The sequence below is a fragment of the Triticum aestivum genome, chromosome 3D (genome assembly GCF_018294505.1).
Source record: "Triticum aestivum cultivar Chinese Spring chromosome 3D, IWGSC CS RefSeq v2.1, whole genome shotgun sequence".
NCBI lineage: Eukaryota > Viridiplantae > Streptophyta > Magnoliopsida > Poales > Poaceae > Triticum > Triticum aestivum.
Genome location: NC_057802.1, coordinates 506620432 through 506645544, shown reverse-complemented (window position 1 = coordinate 506645544; position 25113 = coordinate 506620432). Strand labels below are relative to the sequence as shown.

The following is a 25113-nucleotide window of genomic DNA, read 5'->3' as shown; positions in this document are numbered from 1 at the left end:
CAGCAAGTTGTGTCAACTGTTATTCAGGATATCATATGATCCCACTGAACTGAATTTATGAGGTGGCAAGATTGAGAAAAAAATGGGTGACATAACTAACTGAGCACTATTAACCGAAATAAGACAGTGGATCCCTTCAACTCATAGATTACCTGGCGGCTCGGCCTCTACATCATAGGACGTTCATGAAATAAGTTCCAGATAATAAAACAAATAAAAAGAAAACACGACCATAACCGGTTGAACTCAAGATTTCTGCAACCAAACTAGTTGAATAAACTCTGTGCAACCGATTCCAGCCGGTTGCACACAGAGGCCATAAGCGTGTCCATATGTTGTAGTGATGACCACACACGGATCGAAGCCAGAGCCCTGCAGAAAACCTGCAAGGAATTAGGAGTAGACGATCTGTTAAAAACACAATCACTTCGGCAATGCCATGTTTTTGTTATGTCGTGTTTAAACTGTAGTAATCACCTCGACCCTCCACCTTGATAAAATAATTTGGGGTGCAATGCAACAACTCTAGAAGAATAGAGCAGGTCAGATGCAACAAACCACTGGACTATAGCCGCGCGCACAACTAGTATTAATTAAGTTGTTTATCGCGCGGCCGGCCCAAGTATCTGCCTGAAAACAGTGGCATGCGGCGCGCCGCGGATGATGCAATGATTAATTGAATATTAGGTTAGGCTACTGCCATCATCAGTGCGGGGAGTAGTACAAGTTTTCTAATGTGTCCACAAGTATGTGCATGAGGTCGATCAACCGTCAATTCACGACCATAAGAAATTTGAAAACGGCGATGCAAAATCATACTTCCTCCGTTCTTAAATATAAGTCTTTTAAAAAAAATTCACTATAGACTACAGTACATAAAAGCAAAACGAGTAAACCTATACTCTAATAGACATTTATATACATCTGAATATAGTCTCTACAACTTATATGAAGGAACAGAGAAAGTACATACGTGTTACATGGACTCAGTACACTGACGATAAAGGGCTATGGCCCATTGAACGTGGAGTTAGTCTAGCCGTGGCATACCCCTCAAAAAAAAAGTCTAGCCGTGGCATAAGGGAGGTGCGTGCAGCACATGTGGTGCGAATGGACGACGTGACAGGGTACGGTGGAGTGCGTCAATGCAGTGATTAGCAAGAATGCCAAAACTGTGGTAGGAAAGAAAACAGATTGACGGGCCAAATAATCTAGCCAAACATTTGATTGCAACCTAATCAAAGCTACTCCATTTTTTTAGGTATAGGGCAGAAGGAAATTTCAGATACTTTTCTTGTTCATCATGAGGCCCTGTGGCTGGTTGCTGCTTATCCTATTGTTCATGTCATTTTCTACCTTGAATAATTCTCTTCGTGGGACCAAAACTAGCCTAGCTAGGATATACTACAGTGTACAAATATAGGGTTGGTGGGTGGTTTTGGATTCGGAGACCAGAATGTTTTCCACTAAACTATGCTGCATGTAATGCATGATACTGTCCCACTTCGACCAAAAAATATCTAGGGTGCAACAACTCTGGCTAGCTAGTGTGCAACAAAACACTGGATTAAGCGGTTAGCCGCACACCTGATTTGTTTATTTGCCGCGCGGCGCAGTCACCTTCGTGGAACAGCTTCGTACGCGATCAACAAGTGCGTGCATGGCATGCGGCGCTATGCCGGTCGAGGAGGAAGCAATGATTGGTAGTATTAGCCAGTAGTTTAGCTTTGGTGTTGATTGTTGAATAAGAAACCACTCTATTATTCACACTTGCTGGTCATCTCAGCCCAATCTCCAATCCAGGTAGAGCTTGGCACAATATCTATATATAGTCCACCCTTTTCAGGTTGGGTTTGTCTAGGTCTTAGTCGACTGAGACTTGACGAAGTCTCAGTCGACTGATGTCAGCACGTATAAAATTGGATGTTACGACTTATCCTCACGTACGTAGTACTACTGCATCGTTTAGTTTTCTGTTTTAGGTGCGTGACTGGTTTGCTACTTTGGGCTGCATCTGTTCTCGTTGGGTTTTGTTCTTAGCTTGTCTTCTCTTTTTGTTGGGCTGGCTCCCTTACTTGGGCTTTGTTTTTTTTCTACAACAGCAAAATATACTAGTAAAAGATATATAAAATAGTTCCATGCCACAAAAAAGGTACTATGTCGCGCATGCGTTTCTTACAGTCAGCAAGACAGATGCCTTACATAGGCTGTTCTGCCAGCTCATGTCCTTTTTCAACTTCTTTTTTTCATAGATTCAAAAGAAAAGTATGAAAAATTAATTTTAAGAAAGAAAAAATCTAGATTGTGTAAAATTAAAATTCTTCGTGTTTTTGTTTGTGTAAATGGTTGTCCTATATTTGTATCATCTCGTATTTATAAAAAATATTTGATGGTGTATTAACAAAAAAATTTGTTGTATATTCTGAAATGTGCATCGCACATTTGTCTAATTTTCACCGCATAATATAAAAAAGTTCATCGCGTATTTGAATAAAAAATTATCATGTATTTAACATAAAGGTTCACCATGTATTTACAAAAATAATAATTAATGTATTAAAAGTAAATCATGAAAAAAATGTAGAAACATAAATAAAATAATGATACGATGGTTGACCCCCTCCTAGTGGTAGATAAGCAACTGCCGCACCCCCATAAAACACCACAGAGTTGCAGTATGGACGCCACTTGCAGTTGTGGCCAGACATGTAGTTGCAGTCGAGGGCTATGATTGTAGTTGCATGCCTAGTGTCACGCATGCAATTGTCCCCTCTCTACCGCCCTCTGATAAAACAAAGGTCACTTGCAGTCGGATGGGTAGACATGCAATTGCAATCGTGGGTCACACTCACAGTTGCATGCCTAGTATGAGACATGCAATTGCCCCCCCCCCCCCCCCCCACGACAAAACAAAGGTTAGTTGCAGTCGGATGGGTAGACATGCAGTTCCAGCTCGATGTGACAATTGCAGTCGCATGTCTAACATACAATTGCAACTGCCCCATCTCCCGCCTCCATTTGACAAAACAAACTCCAGTTATATCTGTGTTAGGGGACATATAGTTGCAATTGATGGGCTACACTTGCAGTTGTATGCCTAGTGTCAAACATGTAATTGCCACCCTCTCCTGCCCCTATCTGAGAAAAAAAGTCCAATTGTGTTTGTGTTAGGGGGACATGCAGTCATAGTCAAGGGCTACACTTGCAGTTGCATGCCTAGTGTCAGACATGCTACTGCCCCCTTTCCTATCTCCATCTGACAAAACAAAGGTTAGTTGCAGGCATGATGGAAGACATGCAATTGCAGTCAGGGGCGACACTTGCAGTTGCATGCCAAGTGTATGCATGCAACTGCCGCCGCCGCTCTCCCACTGTCCTCCGACAAAACAATGTTCAGTTGCAGTCGTGATGGAAGATATGCAACTGCAGTTGGGGCGCGACACTTGCAGTTGCATGCATAATGTACACATGCAATTGCCCCCCTTCTCGCACTGCCCTCCAACAAAACAAAGTTTAGTTGTGGTCGTGATGGAAAATATGCAATTGCAGTCGGGGCACGACACTTGCAATTGCATGCATAATGTACACATGCAATTGCCCCTCCCTCTCCCACCGCCCTCCAATAAAACAAAGTTCAGTTGCAGTCGTGCTGGAAGACATGCAGTTACAACCGGGGCTGACACTTGCAGTTGCATGCCTAGTGTACACATGCAACTTCAGTTGCGGTCAGGGTGCTACACTTGCAGTTGCATATCTAGTGTACACATGCAACTGCTCCCCCTTTCCCGCCGCCCAAAGACAAAACAAAGCCCAGTTCCAGTCGGAGGTGACACATGCAGTTGCATGGCTATTGGAAGACATGCAACTACCCCTCCCCGCAAAAACCACTAAGTTGAAGTCGCCTTGAAGACATGCGGTTGCATTCGAGGGCGACATTTGCAGTTTGTGCCTAGTGGCAGACATGCAAGCCCCCCTCCACACACACACAAAATAGTAAGACATGCAGTTGCAGTTGGTGACGACACTTGCAGTTGCACACCTAGTGGCAGACGTGCAAATCCCCACTCCCAATCACCGAACAAAACAACAGAAATTATAGTCGAAGCGGATATTCGCAGTTTCGCACCTAGTGATAGACATGCAACTTCCCCCTTGACAAAAACACCACTAGGCACTAGGTTGCTGTCACGCGGGGTAGATATCACATTCTCCCCCCCACCCCGCCTAGATCCTTTGGCTCTGAGACAAACCATGTCCGGAGGAAGAGAGGAAAAAGGTGGAGGAGTACCATGATCCACTACATCCACACTTCTTCCACACTTAAAACTTGGTTAGCAATGCTTTAGTCAACAAGAACAATTACAATTATAACTTTAAAAGAAATAAAAATAGGAAGAATAAAATGATGCAGCAGACAGACAAAAATGAAAATGCATTATTATTGAAACAAAAGGGTAATGCATAATAAATAAAAGTAAAAATATATTATTGATTTCCTAAAAAGAGAGGGAAAACAAAACAAACGGCAGAAACTAAAAACCAGGAAAAAAGCATTAAAATAGAAATAGAAATGTAAGACAAGAAAAATAAAAAAGAATACAAAAGAACAATACCAATTTCAAATGCTTCAGTAAAAACTGACCGCTCATATAAGAGCAAAAGGCCTGTGTGCATCCCTCACAACTACAAGGCCGCAATAGAAAAGAAGGACAAAAGAGCATAGGCCAGGCCTGGTGTATTGATCACCCGCCCACAGAAAAAAAAGGCTATCATCCATTGTGTACGGCACGTCCGCCCGTCATCGTCAACAAACAGGAAAAATGATACACTGCACAAATCTTTGCGTCAAGATCTTATGACTACCGAACGACCAAGACTTGACCAATCCTCATTCGATTGAGAATTAGCAAATCCCGAAAAAAGAAAGCTAGCAAGAATCACACTGTTAGAAATGGAAAAAAGTTTTAAAAGATAAAAGGCAAACAAAAAAATAGAAAAGAAACAACAACAAATGTGAAAATAAAATTCAACTTTTTTAGCAATAAAAAAACAGCTCATGCCATATGGAACAGAAATGGCAAGAAACAAAAAAAGAAAAAAAAATCCCACAAGCCGAACACAGGTTTAAAAAGTGAGATTCACTAGACAAGAAAAAAAAGAAGAAGCAGAGACCAACACGTTTTTTTTTTTGAGAGAAGACCAACACGTACCTAAGGCCCAGAGAGAAGAAAAAGAAAGAAAGAACAAGGCCCAGGTAGAAAAGGCAATACGGGTGCCAGCGACCTGTACTTGAATAGATACAAACAAAAGACAAAAGTTCCAGTGGGAATCTTAGCACAAAATCTGACGATGGAAGACTCGACTGAGACTTTGTTAAAAATAAGTCGACTGAGTTTTAGCGCCTCCGTTTCAGGTTTTCACGTTCATGAAAAATGTGTAGTCTTCTTTTTAGCACTGGGATGATGTGAGAATTGTAGAAGCTGCAAATTATGCGGACAACATATATAGCCAAAGTAAACAACAAAAGCACATGCATGTAAAGACCAAATAATGCACTGCAATACAATGAAAGTGTAGTATCATTGACAGTATATATGCTCTCAAGTCTCAACCACCTATGCGGTGACATATACTTTAACAAATGTTGTTAAACAGTTAAAGTACCACATACTGTTTTTGTAAAGGAACATGGCTCATGCTTGAGACTACTCACACCTATAGTACATGATGTATATGTCACATCGTCTCAAATGATATGGTGGGTCTGTTGATTAGCCCGTGAACGAGCTGATGCCGACGGGATCCGTACGTCCAAAACACATCACAAAAATCAATGAATTAGTTTTTTGTGAATAAATCCTTGTGATATACTACATGTCTACATTGGTATATAGCTCTGCTTTTATGTAATATCCTTTTCGTTCTTATCAACAATTGACAAAGCGCATACCCTCATGATCGATCCATCGTACATGAGGGCCATGAAAATTCATAGCCTGATGCAAAACCTTACAGAAGAGCCGGAACCACACAAGGATTGATTACGTGATTTTACATGTTACATGCACCTCAGAAAAACTCGCTCGGAAGAATCTTTCTCGTGCTTGTGCTACATTTGTCCATGCATGACCAACTTCTTGTGGTACGTACTTGCAGTGCATATGCCGCAGATCCGATACATACCGATCATGCATTTGATCTCGCAAAACATGTGCCATACGTCTGTGCACACAATGCTTGCTAGTGGTCAAGAAAATTTACGCTAGCTAGCTAGGACTAGATAGCTGCAAGAGGCGCAACTTTTCACCTTGCAATTTTGCATTTTTTGTGGAAGCGCGACGTGCAAGTCGATGTCTGTCGGTCCACAACACCAAACATTACAGTAGTACATAACACCAAACGACTTTTATGTCCCCGGAAAGAAAGTGACTTTTATGTACCGGTGGTGGACTCGCTGTCCAGCAAAGAATCTTTCAGACCCGATCAAGAGTTTTTTGTTCTACTGAAATTGGCGCAATTTTAGGCCACAAAAAGTGTGCTTCATGAGGCCGGGACCATGCCAGCTCAGTCAGTGGCGGACCCAGGAATTGAAGTTAGCTGCGGCGAACATTTAACGTCTAATTTCTTCGGCACAAATGCAACACTATTCAACCAAAACTCATACTCCCTCCATTCGTAAATATAAGTCTTTTTGTAGATTCCTATGCGGACTACATACAAAGCAAAATGAGTGAATCTATATTTAAAAATTTGTCTATATATATCTGTATGTATTTCGTATTGAAATTTCTAAAAAATATATATTTGGGAATGGAGGAAGTAGCATTCAACAAAAAAAGGAATAAAAAAGATTTTAAAGACTCTTGGTGCTTAAAATGCTCACTTATGTCACAATATGATTCCATTTTAATTTCCAGACGAGATTTGGGGAACGGCGATTTCTCTATCGATTGGGTGTAAAAAGAATAAAAAAGATTTCCTTCTCTATCGTTCATCGATTGCAGTACAGATCGATTGGGCACTTGGGCCGGGCTGTAGTAACTATAAAACGTAGCCCAGTCCACCAGCGGACGAGCCCAAATCTCTTTCTCCCTCAACACTTCAATGCAGTCACAGAAACAGAGAAACAGCGCCGCCGCCGCTGGCTTTTTGTGTTCTGATTGCTGCCGGAGGAAAGATACGTAGGTAGGGTTCGATACTGCGCTGCCGTCGACCCGGGGCGGCCGCCCCAGCTCGCCCCAATGGTGGGTCCGCTACTGAGCTCAGTTACTATATGGTCCACATGGATTTTTGGATATACAACAAAAACTTCCAAGTTTGCCAAGATAGATTGTGATGCTGACCCCGATGTTTCGTTTTCACTCTGGATGGATCATTTTCGGTCCATGGTTATTGCGCATAGTTCCACCGAAGCTATCAATATCCACAAAATGGACCATGTTCACATCATCCAACTTGGTGTCTTCCAGTGCTTTGGTTGGTGTATCCAACATGGCAGTTGCTTTGACAAAATTCTTGAATGTAACTAATTGGTCCAATCAGCGGCATGCTAGCAAGCATAGCATGATTTTGTCGTTGTTGATGATAAATTACAATTCAGACGCAGACGCTCACTCACACGCACACACTCACCCCATAGACGCCCGCACAGTATCCCTATGCGCACCTTGGAGAGACCGAGTTGATTGATCTTGAGATTGATAAAGTCTTCACAGGCACCTCATAGTGGACAAACACATCATATCACTGAAAATATAGCGCCGGAAAGCCTGAAATAAACACATGAAATATGCGAGCGCCCGTGCCAAGTCTACGATTTGAACCCAGGTGGGTTGGTTCCATCCAAAGGAACCTAATCTTCTAATTTAAGCTTAGTTCACAATTAGCATGGTATTTTGAGTATCCACTAGTGAGTGGTTGGGCAAACTTTGTTTTTCTTAGCTTAATTTGATGTTGGATAGTCAATATGACCAAGATCAAGGACATGGTCCTTTGTTTCTTTATCTAGTTGTTCAATATGCCAACCACGTGCTCATGAAGTCATGATCTGTGAAGAGTTCCATCAACGGATGCAAAAGATTTGCCTCGTCCATTGATTAAGAAAATCATAATTGCATGGTTAATTCCCCTCCACTAACTGGGCAGGAATTGTCAGAATTCGATGAGTGGCACACACAAGATACTCCACACACACACAGTTGTGAAGGAAGCCGTCGACCATTCTTGTGTCTCAAAAGTCTCCTTGAATCTTTTGGGCGGTTAATAGGTGTGCGAGTTAACTTTGAAAAATTGTTCTCCTCTCAATCATTGTCTAGAAGATTAAACTCAACATATGGTCAATATCTTAGATTGTAGGATTGGTTGATTCCCCTCCACTAACCTTGGGCTTTCCCCCTTGGTCAAACCAGGCCGAAAGGCCGAGCATAAGAGACTTTGCTCCCCTTGTTGATAGAATTGAGACATGCCTTACTTCCTGATATCTTATCTTTCTCTTGGAAATTGTGTCACCGGTCATCAAAGCTATCTTCTCCCTTTGCTCCATGAAGCTACCTAAAGGTGGTGAAAGACAAAATAGATAAAAACCCAGGCGCGCATGCTTATGGGGAAAATCTGAGCTCTCTAGTTGAGCTAAACGGCCTAGGACAAATTGTGCAAGTTGGAGGAATGTGGATGTCTTGGAATCACTAGCCTTTATATCCATAATGAAGGCATCCTTATGAAACATTTCACAAATTATACAATAACAATGACATCCACTTACTTCAATGAGTCACTAGTGCGTCATGCTGCTACACATGTGGGGTCTTTTTGGTGGTGTGATGCAAATCCAACTTTTGAAACTTTTTACTTCTTGCTCCACTAGAAAACAAAAACATTGTTTTCTAATGGTATGGTCGTTGGATGGATCGCACTATGGCAGTAATTTCCTAGATTACACTCCTTTGTTGTTGATGATAATATATTTATGAAGATTTTGTTGGAATATTTTTCATCTAGCCCTCTTTGCGCAAGTTTTTAACAAATTGATGTCTTGTCGGTTCTTGAAGCGCTTATTCCTCGATGAAAGTATATACGCATGCCACTTCGCTCATCAGCAGGCCCTTGTTTCTTGCAAAAGGATTTTGTGTTTCAAATGTGCCGGTACTTTTTATGGTCTCAGCTTCGGTTCGTATAATGTAGTTTATGTTGTTTCTTCAGCAGAATAAGATTGGGGACAACGTTGAGAGCAATTCAAAATTCCTAGTATGGTCGAGTCTCAAGTAGAAGCGCCGGCATTAACATTGTGATCTTTGCCAGGCGAGGAGCGGATACCCGGGAGCAAGCCGCGGCGGAAAATTGTCAAGGCATAACTTGCAAATTACAGAGCAGCGAAACCTTGAGATCCCTGGATGATTGCACTAGACATGACACCTAAAATCCTGCTCTGCCTAAACATTCCTGGTATTCCAAAACAGAGCATATATTCTTAAACAAAGAGCATATTGAGATCTAGTAATAAAAGAAGAAAAAACAGAGCATAGGCTTAGTTATGCCCACGCAGGATAGGACCACCGATCATGCAGGAGTTGGTTCGCTGGATTGAACACCGAGGATCGGCCCCCCGTGCTGTGCGGCGGTTGCGGTACGTGTGAACTCCTCCGTGCATGTGCATGGATCACTGTCGCATGCAGCTGGGCGGAGGACGAGCAGAGAGGGTGCAACGTAGCCATCGTGCCCTCTGGCGCCACACAACACGGAACAGAATTACGTGGTTGCTTGCTCCCACCGCGCGCGGCATTGCCAAGCGCAAAATGTGGTTGTTCGCCCGCGTCCTGCGTGCGGCCGGACGTGCCGGCGATCAAACAAGCGGCCAGGGATCGGCTTGGGTACTGACTCGGGTCACGGCGGCTTCAGCCCCACACCACAGGAATGATTCCGCGAGGGAGCGCGCGCAAGGGGTCGCCGGCGCTCGCCAATGGCTCCTCCGCCACAAGTCATGTACTAGTAGATGCAGTAAATTGCATAAAGAGTTAATTACACCTATGATACACAAACTTGCACGGTGCGTACAAATTCATACAACAACTTGAAAAATGACACAAATTGAGCATATAACTTGAGTTTCGGCAACATTTCAGTACAATTCCGTCACTTGCCGTTAGTGCTCCGTTATATTCGTTTACATTCCACGCCAGTGTGTCACCAGGCCCACACTCTCTCCTCTATCATAACGTGGGTCCATCTGTCAGCCACGGGGAGAAATTAGTTTTAACTAAAAAAGGTTCTGACCAGGTTTCAAACCAAAGACGTCCCCTCAAACTAGAAAGGTGCTAACCACAAATTCCGTCCGTTTGTTTCTGTTAAACAAGGATACAAAGTTATGTATATCCTTTTAGGCTGCGTACGCTGCTTTCTTTTTCATTACTGTATTATTTTTACTGGTAGTGTCCGCTGCTTTTCTCTTTTTTTTTTGCGGGTAGTGTACGCTGCTTTCTCAAAGATATAGGTACATACATGCATTCAGAGTAGGAGACGACCCTGGAAGGCATGAGCATACGCTTGTTCATATGTTTTTATTTAGGTCACTTTTTTTAACACGGTACAATCATAGTCGCTCAGATACATGAGGATACACCCATCCCTATGTATGCACGTACGCATATCCTATCCCTATGAACACCTCCGGAGTCGACATAACATCTTCAGATTTACAAAGTCACCACAGGCGCCTCGCAGTCGATGGAAACGTGTCATCCCACTGAATAACCATTTTTATCCACTTGATAAGCACAAGCATTATAGTCGCACAAACGGGAGTGCGAAGTTGTGGCCTGGAGCCTTTTTTTTGAAATTTTCTAAAAGCATATTTAAAAGTTTCAAAATATATATTTTGTGAACACTTGTATGTGCTCAATACAAATTTGTAAAAAATGGTTTAAAAAATAGTGATTTGTAAGCCTCACACACAAAAATATTCTCGACCCAACTGCAAATATACATATTTGTCTTATTTTTACACGCCACGTTGAAAGTATATTTCACATAATTTTATTTTATTTTTTAAAAATTTCTAAATATATCTTTTGAATGAGCAAAATAGGGTAGTACATCTTCTGGCGCATTATAGCCGTACCGAGTGTTGCACTGCGGTATGGTTGAACTCGAGTCCTCCATGTTGTGAGGAGCAGTTGTCTCGAGATTGTAACCCTATAATTTTAGAATAAACTCCTTTTCACCCACAAAAAAAAGGCTCCAACGAGGCCGTCAACCACAACTTAACACTACTCTTCTCACAAACTGCATGCAAACACAAGGACCATGGTCCCCATACGTTGCGTGCCCATTTCATTTGACCAGGCAATGCAAATCTGGTGCCGTGCTTATTTCTTTCTGTATCCCAAATTGAAAAGTGCTACAGCATTCCCGCATAAAAAAAAAGATAAGTGGTGCAGCAAATAAATTGTTCTCAAGAAATAAAATAAGTTCTGCATCGTTATTCATAACTACTTATTTTGGTTTGGTTGGCTAGCCCACGCGCGCAAGTGAGCCTGCAGCACGCAAGGTCTTGTGTTCGAATCCCTGGGATGCACAATTTTATTTTCATTTTCTTTCTGTTCCAGCTGGTAGGTGGGACCTACTGTGATGGTGGCCTGCGATATAGGCAGACTGGCAGAGTTAACGGACCATTTGACGGTGAGTAACGAAAATGTATGAAAATGTTTCCGAAACTCAAGTTAGTGGATCAATTTGTGTCATTTTTCAAGTTGTTGTATGAATCTGTACATACCGTGCAAGTTTGTGTACTATGTGTGTAATTAACTCTTGCATAAAACCACTAGTTTGAGGGTTAGGTTTACGAAAACACTAGAATACGTTTTCTCTGCGGAAAGAGAAAACACCACATCTTACGTAATTGTTTTGCAAAAACCACTGATCGGCGGATAAGCCTCGTTTAAGCATGTTTGTGACAGGTGGGTCCCGCTTTTCGCTGACATGGCATAGCATAACGTTTTGCCAAAGACAGGGCTAGATGGGTCAAAATGTGAAAACACCCCCAACATTCTTCACGCGTGCGCCGGATCCCGTCTGGATCGGGAGAGGCCCCGAGCTGCCAAACCCCCGCGCCACTCCGGCGACCTCGCTGCAGCCGACAAGCACGCCGGCGACCACCGCTGCCCCGCCATCCTCCTCCCATTTCTTTCCTTCTCCTCTGGGACGACAGCACCTCGCCCCTACCTAGCCCAACCGCTGGCAGCCACGGCCATGTCGACGGCGTCGGAATCCGCGACGGCCCGTAGCCCCCGCCGCTCTCCAAGCACGGCTGAGGCCATGGCCGAGCAACTGCCCGGCTCCAACCGCGCGGCGGCGCACGAGCCCGACCCGGCCGACACCGTCGAGAGCTCTCCGCAGGGACCTCCTCCACTGCGCGGCCGTCTGCGCCGACGGGGTCGGGCTCGCCGGGGGACGCCTCCTTCTCTCCTCTCTCTGCGCGCGTCCGCAAGCCGCATGCCTCGCGTAGACGGGCACGGTCGGAGGTCGAGGCTGCCGAGCTGCTGGTCGCCGCACCACCCCGTCTTCCCAGCTCGCGAGTCGCGACCATGGAGTGTGTTCGGCGGCTAGTAGCGGGCGGAGCGGCCACAGAGGCGTCCTGCAGGCAGCGAACAGAGGGAGGCCGCCTCAGCGTCTGGGGAGGCGGGCGGAGACGGCTGCGACGCAGCGACGGAGCAAGTTGCGAGCCCCGCCACCAGCGTTGACCGCCCCAACCAGTGGCGAGGGATGCACGCGGGGCTGATTGCGTTTTTGCTTTTTGATTTAGGGGTGTCTGGGTAAAATCTAAGTATTAGTTTGTAAATTTAGATTAAAATTGATCTGGCGCGAAATGTTACACCACGGAGGCAAAAAGGGCACCACCTGTCATAAACGTGCTCAAACCAGGCTTATGAGCCGATCAGTGCTTTTTGCAAAACAATTATGCAAGATGTGGTGTTTTCCGCAAAAAAACTGTATCCTAATGTTTTTCGCAAACCTAATCCTCAAACTGATGGTTTTATGCAATTTACTTCTAGTAGATGCAGGGGTCGCATTTTCACCTGGCCACCTCGTGTCCACGTACCACCTCTCGAATATTCTTGCTGAACACCGCATGTAGATGTGGCTAAAGCTAGAACCGTAGATAGATGGCTACTCCAATGCTTATAAGTTGGATGCTTAAACCGATCTCTGTTCTACTAATACAGTACTCCGTTGTTTATTTAGTTGCCGGTCATTTTTGCACGGAGATGATGGGATCCAATCATTTATACTACGTCGAGTGCGCAAGTGAAAAAAAGGCAATGTCAGTACTACGTAAAAACTTGGTCTGGGAGTGGGAGTGATGATGCTGCGCCCGCGCATGCGGGGCAATAAGGCCACGTACGATACGAGAGAGTCGTTCATTCTCCAGGCCCCATGACGACAATGTCCTCCACTCCACGTGGAGTTGCAGTTGAAAACTGCAGAGCAGCTATTTCTTGGTTTCACAACTTCTGAAATTTTATGGAGCTAATGAAATTCCGAACAGGCCTTTAGTGCACATAATTTTCGGTCAGCTCCACTTCTCTATCAATCATTTACGCTTGATCCTGTCTCGTAGCTGGAGAACGCAATACCGACAGCAGCGGCGGCAAGAGTGACATTTACTCATCAGTCGACATTAGCGCAGAGGCCATGCTTTATTTCATCCTTGTCCGCCACACATAACTGCCGAGGAAAAACTCGTCCAGACCATGATGTAGAGCAACGAATTATTAAGCATGCGCCCACTTTTGGTTTAGAAGAAAAGGTTGCCAGGCCATTAGTGTACAAATATATTGTCCGGCTCTCTATTAGTTTGGACTTTTAAAGCAACTGGTTGAAGCATGAATTTAATAATGACATGGGTCATGGGAGCCGAAAGGTCTTGAGTTGAGTAGAGCATAAATTCAATAATTAGGACATGTATAATCAGCCTTACATAAACTACGTGACACATAGCCTAAACTAACTAAATGACCACCCCCCCTCCCCCCATCAAATGAGACCACATCATCACATAGGTAAGTTTTGTAGCTTAATTTACGATAAGTGTAGTAAAGCTCCTCCAGAAACGGTAATCCATTTCTGAGCCCAGGCTCAGCTGCACTCGCCTTGACGAAAAAAATCAAAATAAATACTAGAAAAATTCAAACAATTCCAAAAAAATTGGGTGGTAGATAATTGATGCCTGAGGTTCGCTTCAATTTTCAAATAATTTGGACATCTGAGCAGCTCTCGGCAAAAAAGTCAAATTCAGGGTCTGTAAAAATGTTTACTGCTCACGCACTGTTCTGACCTGATTTATCTTTTTTGCTGAGAACTTCTAAGATGTCCAAATAATGTAAAAATTGAAGCGAACCTCATGCATCAAATTATCTACCACCCAAAAAAATTGGATTTTTTTTGGATTTTTATAGTATTTATTTTGATATTTTTCTAACCGGGTGCAGATGAGCCTGAGCACCAAAACTCCGCACTCCTTCAAAAATGTTTTCTTGAAAAAATTAGCCAGAAAAGGTAGGCATCCACGAGTTACTACCTAGGAGTACCAAACAAATCCAAAAGTAAACTGTGTTTCTTCCAGTACAGCTAGTTCTCCGACCTGTCTATAAATAAGCCAGAACCCAAGCCAACCTGAGGCACCGCAGCTCCAGAACCACAAGCCAAAACGCAAAGCAGCAAACAAACCACAGACGAAGACAAGTCTCAAGAGAAAGAGAGAATGGCGGCCACCTCCTCCACCTCCTACTTCCCCTCGCAGTCGCAGCTGCCGGCGTCCAGCGCCACCGCTACAACCAGCATCAGCAACGGCCGGCAGCCGCGGAGGCATCGGACGGGCAGCTGCGTCATGCTCGAGGCGGCCTCCGGTGGCGGCGCGGTGGGGAGGAGGACCAGGAGCCTCATGGAGGAGGACCTTGAGGAGCTCAAGGGCTGCCTCGACCTCGGCTTCGGCTTCTCTTACCATGAGATCCCGGACCTTTGCGGGACGCTCCCTGGTCTGGAGCTCTGCTACTCCATGATGCGGAGGTTCCTCGACGAGCAGAGGACGGTGGTCGGGCAGCTGGAGCCCTCCGCGGTGGCGCCGCCGCCCATCCCGGACTGGAAGATCTCCGGCCCTGGTAAGACTTGTTTTCCCGTGCACGTCTGTTTCGATTTCGCTACAATTCTTTCTCCGCTGTTGTGGCAGAACTCTCTGCTTATGCTTCCATGCTCTGCCTTTTATTGTAAGGATCAGATCATCAGAGTATTGATTTTCTTTCTCTGTTTATTTTTTTGGTTGATGAACCATGGAGCGGTAAAAGTTTTATAAAATAGAAATCATGAGTGAGGGAGCTCCCCACTCATGTCACATCCCCAGTTGCATCATAAAACGGAAAGAGAAAGGGACTCAATAAGTTGAACTTTCTTCTCCAAGACAAGCTTCACAACAAAGCAAAGCAACAGCCCCCATAGAAAATATGTCTCCTCTCTCCAACACATAATTACCCCTAAAAATAAGAATTTGGATTTTAGATAAACTATTTTTTTGTAGGATGGCTATTCCCCTCACCGCGACCGCCTCCACCTACCACCGCCGCCACGCTGCCGCCGGGCACCCATGCACCTGCCTCCGCCGCCGCCGCGCGCGCGCCCTTCGCTGCTCCCCACCGCCGCTGCCTGCGCGCCCACCACCGCTCCCATACACTTCGGAGCGCCTCCCAACAGCGATGAGGCGTCTCAGATCCACAAATCTGGGCGTCCCTGCGGGCGAAGGGAGGATCTCAGCCGAGGAGCGGGCGATGGAGGAGGGGCACCGCGCGAGGATGGAGAGGTCGATGCGAAGACGAGGGCGCAGGGACACCCAGAGGAAGCTGGTGACGAGAATCTGTGTAGAGGCGACTGCAGAGGAGTTGGCCAGGATGATCCCCATGGATTCCTCCTCCCCGGAGGAGGTGATTGCCTGGGCAAAGGCGGAGATGCTTTCGCACCTCCCGGAGCAGAGGGCGAAGTGGCGAGCGTTTTGGTCTCTGCAGAATTGAGCTCACCGGCGAAGAGCCGCATCTCCACCTTGCCATTGGAGTAGAGGGCTACCGGCTCGCCAGATCCTGAAGCTCTGAGGTTTGAATTCGCCACTCCACTCCGATGGGCAGGAGATCAGATTACAGCTCGCCGCTGCCTCAAATTCAGGGCAGAAATCAATCCTCCCAGCCATCCAATTGAAGCCCGTTGTCGCCGTCCTCTGAAGCCGTTCTCTGATGGGCGGGATGATCTCGCCCCTATGATTGCCGTGGTGGATGACAGCCAAGGCCCACCAACCAGCGCGGATGGAAAGGAGATAAGGCCAGCTGACATGGAAAGCAAGCCGGGTGGAGAAGACGACCTGGCCCTACGTGAGTACTACGGGCAGCTGTGGGGACCTCTCAACCCTGATCCTCCTCCCCTCCTTGTTTGGATCAGGAGAGATTTAACCCTAGCCCGCTCGTTCGCCGCCGCCGACTGCCACCCAATATCTGGTGACGATCCCACCACCCTCCCCACTCCCACCATCCTTAAAGGTTTGGATCCAAAGCTACGCGAGGAAATCAATCAGGATCATGGCGGAAGCGCAGGGGTGAGGGCGTGGCCGCGGGAGGGGTGGAAACCCTAGAAGCAATAAGCAGGGGGGTCAAACTTCGGGGGATCTTGGTGCTCCACCCCCAAGTTCTTGGCCCCAATTCGATCCTCAATTTGGACCCCCCCTCCCAATTTCAATTTGGCTTTGGATTCCCTGGCGGCCCCCAGATCCCACCCCCATGGTATACAGGTGGATATTTCCCTCCTCCACAGATGAACCAGTGGAGAGGTCCTCCTGGGGCTTGCGGTGGTGGGCAGAATCAAGAGGCAGGGTCATCTGACAAACAATTTGACAACCAGCAGTAGAAAGGACAGCTGGGTCAGAATTTTGGGAAGCAGGGCACCAATCTTTGGAGCAGAAACAGGAGAACATAGCACAGGATCAAGGGTTCAGTACTTCTGCTGGTGGCAATCAACAGAAGAAGGGGAGAAATCTGAACAAGCCAAAGCAACCTGCCAACAAGTTTGATGAGCTGAGTGCTACTGAATATGCAGATGTCATCTGCTATAGTTGTGGAGAACCAGGACACCACAAAACCAACTGTCCCAAGCCACCAGCATGTTTCATATGTAAAGTGGTGACACATAAGGTGGAAGACTGCCCAGTAAGAAAGAAACCAATAAACCCTGCAAAGTTTGTTGGTAGTGGAGCACCTGGGCTTGGTTACCACCAGATTGATGTCCCTGATGTGAATGAACAGCACATTGGGACTAAGAGGAATATAGGGATGGTTTATGTAGAGTCAGGACATGTTACAAAGAAGGAGCTGGCTCACAATTTCTCTCTGATCTACAAAACCAATTGGCCATGGCAGATAAGGATGCTTGATGATTGGACTTTCTTGGTGAAATCCCCCCCTCACATCCCAGTGGAAAGTATGGACATATATCCTCTATTTGGCCTGCCTGAGCTAGATGGAGTGACTGTGAATGTGGAAGTCTGGAAAGGATCCCTGGAACACCACAGTGAACTGCAGAAAGTTTGGCTTCAGCTGGATGGAGTTGCACCATCTTGGGCCGAATGGGTAATCTTAGAACAGTTTGCATCAGTCTTTGGGACCCTAACTGATGTTGATTGGCAGGGAAACTTCAAATCTTTCTTTGAGGTTGTCAGAATCAAGATCAAATGCAAAGATCATACAAAAAATTCCACCTGAGAGGCTATTTGGCATAGGTGACAAGTTGTTCAGGATTGGTATCACGGTAGAACCACCAATAGAAGACCCAGAAAATGATGATCTGTTGGAGGATGAACTATCTGACAATGCAAATGGCAACAAGCTGGAGAAATCCAAAAGAGAGGAGGAAAATAACAATAGAGAAAAAGGAAGCACTGGAGGAGGATCCACTCCCTCCCTCCAAAGCAACAAACCTGGCAACAGCACCTCAAGCCAGAGCTCCAAACAGAAGGTTTTTGACTATCTGAAGCAACTGCAAGACCCACTCAATATGGAGCAAATTTACAACATCCAACAAGAGATGGAACTAGAAGAGGATGAGGATGAAATGGAAGGCATTCTAACAGAAGATGGTGAAGCTATAGTTGAAGATAAAGAAGAGGTGATTTTTAGCCCTCAGCTCAACCCAGGAAATGCCTTCAGTTCTCTGCACTCACAGAATGAGACAATGACTCAGCATGAGTCCAAAGAAGAGAAAAACAAGTGGGGCCCAGTACAAGCTTTCAGGAAGAGCAACAGGGTTGAAGTAGGAGGTAGATCCATGTTGGAAATAGCAGTCAACACCAAGAAAGTGCAAAACTTGGAAGTCACAAAGAAAGACATTCAAGGTACCATTATTAAAAATTCTTTTGAGCTTTTTAGTAACCCAAATTTCCTTGATGTAGCTAAGAAAATAGGGGTAGAAATAGATACTAGCTACAATATTCCTGTAGAAACTAGCTCTAGCTTTTCTCTGCCTTTGTCTGAAGGACAAACTGCAAATACAACTAGTCAAAAAAGTCCTTATCAAGTAGAAGGGGGACTGAAGGGCCTCCAGACATCAACAACCTACAGGACTACCCTAGGCTCACAAAAATCTCTTGGACAAAGGAGCCTGAAGGGCTCCCTACCCAAGAAAGTCTCATAGTTCAATGTAACTCCCCTGTCACACCCACAGGTCTGGATACAACCCCCTCTGGGCACATGGACCAGAGTGTTTTGTGGAACCTAGTCTCCAAAAAAGGACGGGGCAAGCACCCTAGGAAAACCTTGATGCAATGAATGCTTTATTCTGGAATATTAGAGGGATTATTACTCCAGGAAAAAAGCCCTGCATTGTAGATTCTTTAGCTAAACATAAACCTAGTATAGTGGCTTTTCAGGAAACAAAGAAAGACAAGCTTTCTACTTCCTTTCTAAAGTCTATTAGTGGAGATAAATCTTACACTTGGCATCACCTGCCTGCTGAAGGCACTTCAGGTGGTGTGCTAGTGGGAGTAGATGTAGATGTTTTTGATGTAATTAGCTAGAAGTCTCTCAAATACTCTGTCTCATGCAACCTTATGCATAAGACAAGTGAAAAATCTTTCAGGTTTATAGCAGTCTATGGATCACCATATGATGAGGGCAAAGATGAGTTCATCTCTGAGCTCCATAGTTTATTCATTGATGATCACCAACCCACTATTGTTGAGGGTGACTTTAATTTGGTTAGATACCAGAAAGATAAGAACAATGGTAAAATCAACCATGGGTGGAGTGACAAATTCAATGCCTGGATTGAAATCTGGAGCCTACTAGAAATTAAAATGTCTGGTAGGCAATTCACCTGGGCAAATAACTAGGATAATTTGATCATGAGCACTATAGCCAGGGTCTTTTGCACCACTGAACTAGATGCTCTATTCCCTCTAAGTAGCTCTCAAGCTCTCCCCAGGACTGGGAGTGATCACACTCCTATTCTGTGGGACTCTGGCATAAATAGTACCCCCAAAAGCTCAAGCTATAAATTTGAGAAATGGTGGTTACTTAGGGCTGAATTTAAGGAGCTTGCAGAGAAAAACTGGTCTGCTCCTGTCAAAAGTACCATTCCCAATGACATTTGGCAGGAGAAAGTGAGGAGGTTTAGAAAATTTAGCAAGGGATGGAGTAGAAATGTAGATGCTGAGATTAGGAAAACTAAGCAGGAGTTGACAGAAGAATATGGCAGTCTAGATATCAAGTCAGAAACCTTGCAACTTTCTGATGCAGAGAATTTGAGGATGAAAGAACTCCTATGTAGACTCCATAACATTTGGCTTGTAGAGGAAATTAAAGCCAGGCAAAAATCCAGAGATAGAGATATCCTTGAAGGGGATAGAAACACTAAATATTTTCAGGCTGTAGCAAACCAAAGGAGGAGAAAAACCCTAATAAATAAGCTAGAAGGGCCTGATGGCACTACTACTGATGTTAAAAACATGTTGGATATAGCTACAGAATTCTATAAGGACCTTTTTAAAAAAGAAGATAGAAGAGGGTTTAGAATTAATAGTAATTTCTTCACTGACGAGGAGAAAATCACTGAACTAGAAAATCAGACCCTCCAAAGACCTTTCTCTGAAGGAGAAATAAAGGAGGCCATCTTTGGATCATATACAGATGGAGCCCCTGGTCCAGATGGTCTATCTTTTCTTTTCCTCCAGAACTTCTGGGAAGTAATAAAAAATGATGTGATAGCCATGTTTGATGATTTCCATAAAGAAGAACTGGATCTTTATAGGCTTAACTTTGCAGTGCTAACTCTTATCCCAAAGGAAAAAGCGGCTACCAGCATGAAAAAGTTTAGGCCTATTAGTTTAATTAATTGTATCTTTAAAGTGTTCACCAAGGTGCTCACAAATAGGTTGGCTGTGCTGATGAATAAACTTACTTCTAGTAACCAATCAGCCTTTATTAAAGGTAGATTCATCCTGGAAAGTGTAGTCACAGCACATGAGGTGCTGCACTCCACTGCCAAATCTGGCAACCCAGGACTAGTTCTGAAATTAGACTATGAAAAAGCTTTTGACAAAGTTAACCTAGATTTCCTTATTGAAATTCTAGAAAAAAAGAAACTTCAACCCCCTTTGGGTGACTTGGATCAAACAAATCACACATATGGGGTCTGTTGGAGTGAAAATCAATGGTGTTGAAGGCAACTACTTCCTTACAGGAAAAGGCCTTAGGCAGGGGGACCCTTTATCCCCTCTGCTTTTTAATTTAGTTGTAGATGTCCTGAGCAAAATGCTTTCCAAAGCAGCTTCAGACAAATTAATTAGTGGGTTGTGTTCTAATTTAATCCCCAATGGGGTCATCTGCCTGCAATATGCAGATGACACCATCCTTTTCTTGGAGAAGAGTGTGCAATGCACAAAAAACATGAAAATGATCCTCACTTGCTTTGAGCAGGTCTCAGGTATGAGAATTAACTACTCAAAGAGTGAGATCATTCCTATAGGGCTCTCTCCAGAAGAAACACATAGCTATGCAGATATATTAGGATGTAAAATGGGGGTCTTCCCAATAAAATACTTGGGAATTCCTTTACACTTTGATATAACTTAGGAGAGAAGATATACAACCCCTGATAGATAAAATCCTCAAAAGGATGGCTGGTTGGAGGGGCAAACTCCTCTCCTATGCTGCTAGACTGACCTTGATCAAGACTTGCTTAGCCAACATCCCCATATACCTACTCTCTTTTTTCAAATTCCCTAAATGGGCTCTTGACATGATCAACAGTCAGATGGCCAATTGTTTGTGGAATGACTTTGAAGGGAATAGGAAAATCCACCTTGCCAATTGGCATCTAGTTTGTATGAGCAAGAAACATGGGGGTTTAGGAGTGCCTAACATCAAAGATGTTAACCTCTGCCTACTTGGAAGCTGGGTGAAAAGATACATCAAAGATGAGGGCAAGCTTTGGGAACAAATAGTAGATAGGAAATACATCAACAACTCCCCCAATATCTTTGCTAGCAAAACCCATCACCTCTCTAGATTTTGGCAAGGTGTCATGTGGGCCGCTAAGGCTTCGAAGTTTGGATACAAATGGGTGGTGGGTGATGGGAAAAAGATCAGATTCTGGGAAGATATCTGGTTTGGTACATCACCCCTCTCAGTCCAATTCTGGCCTCTTTACTCCATATGCCACCAACAATGCTCAACCATAGCTGAGATCTGAGATAACAATGAGATTAAACTCACTTTTAGGAGGGTTTTTACACCTACTATGATGGAACAATGGTATGCCCTGGAACAAATAATTGAAAGCACCCTGCTTCAAGAAGGGGGTGATTCTCTTGTCTGGCAATATGAAGCTAACGGGGAATACACTACTGGCTCCCTCTACAGCATCATAAATTTCAAGGGGGTCCAACCAGTTTACATCCCTGCAGTGTGGTCAATAAAATCCCACCTAGAATCCAGATCTTTCTATGGCTGTTCTCTCACAACAAACTGATGACTAAGGACAATCTAGCTAGGAGAGTTATAGAAAAAACACCAGAGTGTGTGTATTGCTCCGAGAAATAATCCATCACACACCTATTCTTTGAATGTGTGGAGGCCAAACAAATCTGGGCAAGAATATTAGATTTTTTGGGCATAGAAATAGGAGCTAATTGCCTGTCCATTGCTAGATTTTGGCCTGCAAATAAGAAACATACTACTTTAAATTCAGTCTGTGCATGTGTTCTATGGACTATGTGGAAAAATAGGAACTCACATGTCTTTAACAATGCTTTGTGGACTGATATGAAGCAGGTTTGGAGGAGAATGCTAGGACATGCCAGGAGATGGCTGATCTTGTTCGAAGGACCAGCCTTGGCAAGAATGGAGATGTTAGTTCAGAACATCTCCTCCATCCTGGAAGCTCCTTTCCAAATTATGACAGAGTAGCTGCTGTTGAGAAGGGCACTGAAAGTGCACTCAACCACTCCCTCCTTCTCTCTCGTCTGAAGCTCAATGGCGCTCTGAAACCAGAGGATCCAAGCTTTCAAATCTCGCCACTAAGAAGCCCACGCGCAAGCACCTGCAAGACGACGATGCTCAGCCCCGTCACCCCTCTGGAGCTGGATGCGTCGTCGGTCATTCCATGGAAGAAGCTCAAGAGTGTTCCTGCAGTCACGGTGGAGGGAGCGATGCCACTGGAGTCTACCTAGCGTTCTATGCGACGCTGAGGTTAAAGCATGAAGGAAGTCGAAGATTTTCAGTGGAAGCAGAAGAGGGAGACCTGGCTATTGCAAAATTCGAGGCAAATTTGTAATAGGAATAGCGTCTTCCAGTACTTTTAAGTTTAGAGCTGATCCTTGTGTTGTTCAGTTGTTTAGCGATTCCCTTTTCTTTTCCTTCTAGTTTCGTTATTGGACATGCATTGCATGCTGTTTTGGATGTTATTTTCCTGGTCTCATCTATAAAATGGGGCCGGGGGGCTCAAAATCCCCCTTTTCTCTAAAAAAAGAATTTGCAACTTTTTAAAAAATGCTAACCTTTCTACCTTGAGTATATCATTATATCTTCATACAAAACCAGCAGTGCAAAGCATCTGGAGCTGTGTTTGATTTGCTATTCATTTACGATGATATCCTATTTTTCTTTGTGATTAACAAATGGCATGCTGCTCATGGCTGATCAGTTACAACTGGCTTTGGCAGGTGATCATCCCGACGAGGTTAAAGCTCGGCTCAAGTATTGGGCACAGACAGTGGCATGCACAGTCAAACTCTGCACCTAGTGGAGGTCGGGACTTGGGAGTTTGCGAGTTCATCCCATGACATGTGTGCTAAGATGGGCTCAACTGAAGGGGGCTGAAGCTGAAGAAGCTGCTTACATGGCTCAAAGATATGTTATACCGAGGAGATGCTTCGGTTGCGTGCTATCGGGATGACATATATTTTACGATCTTATTGGATTTACATTGGTGCCCAATGAAGAACAAAACGTGGTTACTGGTTACTGGTTACACTGGCGGCTCGGCCTCTGCATCAGGCTGGCCATAGTGGGGGTAACATAACTAGTATCATGTACTTGGGACTCGTAAACATGCTTACGTGGCAGACAATTAAAGAAGAGAGAGAGGGTCATAGTAACATAGGTAGATACCGTATCATAATAAATGTTATGCTACTATGTGTCATGCATGGCAATAAATAAGACCACCTATAATACTACTTTATGATACTATGCACTATGGATGTAGTATCATACACTAGTATCATATGCATGATACTAGTATATGTTACTCCCCACTATGACCAGCCTCATAGGACGTTCAAGAAATAAGTTCCAAACAATAAAACAAATAAAAAGAAAACACGACCATAACCGGTTGAACTCAAGATTACATAGCTCATCCACATAATCTATGAGTGGCTCTGCAACCAAACTGGTTGAATAAACTCTGCGCAACCGATTCCAGCCGGCTGCACACAAAGGCCATAAGCGCATGCGTGTCCATATGTTGTAGTGATGACCACATACGGATCGAAGCCGGAACCCTGCAGATAACCTGCAAGAAATTAGGAATAGACGGTCTGTTAAAAACACAATCACTCTAGCAACTCCATGTTTTTGTTATGTCGTGTTTAAACTGTAGTAATCACCTCGAGCCTCCACCTTGATTAGAAGTGTTTCCCATAAAATAATTTGGTGTGAATGGAACAGCTCTAGAAGACTAGAACAGGTTAGATGCAACAAACCACTGGACTAGCCGCGCGCACTAGTGTTACTAATTAATTTGTTCCCGCAAAAAAAGTGTTAATGAATTTATTTATCGCGCGGCCGACCCAAGTATCTGCCTAGAAATAATGATATACAACGCTGTGCGCCGCGGATGATGCAATGATTGATTGTATACTAGCGGTTGGGGCGCGTCATGGCGCGCCGCCTGATAGAAAGCTGGGCGGTGCCATGTTGGACACGCCCCTTCCACGCTGCTGAATGTACTTCACAGTGTAAAAGGAAGTGGCTTAGGAGTCATTATATTAATATGTCCTTATAGTTTACATGACCGACAATCTAAACAACAGTGGTTCACAAGCAACGCACACGGCACAAATGCGAAGGCGGAGGAACAATTAATCATCCCTCGTGAAAAGGAGCTTCTGCCCAAATGATTTTCTGTCACTGAGTAAGCAACTCATCTCTCCCATCTTCCTCCAACTCGCTTATCCCGCAGAAATGGTGTGGCTCCAGAGAAGATGACGAAGTGGCGCCGGCGCCATGGCCGTCCGAGCGTGTACCAGCCGAAGTGTGGCAATGGCATAGCAAAGCAGCCGACGTTGACCTGATCTTCGCCGTCCGGACCACCAACTGCTCCCTCACCTCTTGCGGGAGCGCCTCTGCAAGCGCACCTCAGCTATCTTAGGTCCTGTTGTTCATCAACGTGGAGGAAAGGCAGGTTTAGCCCCATGCTGGCCGCCTCTGGATGATGCGCCGCTGCTCGCTGCTTTCCATCCTGCTAGCACGTACTCCTTTCGTCAGCTGCCGCCTTTCTTGCCAAGCCTGTCATAGAATGAGGTGTCAATAA

At 44.7% G+C, this 25113-nt stretch overlaps 1 protein-coding gene across 1 annotated transcript; it reads left to right on the top strand.

The window, feature by feature from the left end:
• The first annotated feature begins 14675 nt into the window (after window positions 1-14675).
• LOC123080050 (uncharacterized) lies at window positions 14676-23753 on the top strand. Its single transcript, XM_044502906.1, has 2 exons — window positions 14676-15152; window positions 23240-23753. Exons 1-2 carry the CDS (start codon window positions 14756-14758, stop codon window positions 23317-23319), a joined length of 477 nt encoding a protein of 158 aa, XP_044358841.1. The 5' UTR covers window positions 14676-14755; the 3' UTR covers window positions 23320-23753.
• Window positions 23754-25113: the final 1360 nt, after the last annotated feature.

Bases quoted from the DNA above. Each gene is read 5' to 3' on its own strand.
- LOC123080050 (XM_044502906.1), top strand. From the start codon at position 14,756: ATGGCGGCCACCTCCTCCACCTCCTACTTCCCCTCGCAGTCGCAGCTG. The intron at 15,153-23,239 runs GTAAGACTTGTT...TGGCTTTGGCAG, and splicing joins CTGGAAGATCTCCGGCCCTG to GTGATCATCCCGACGAGGTT.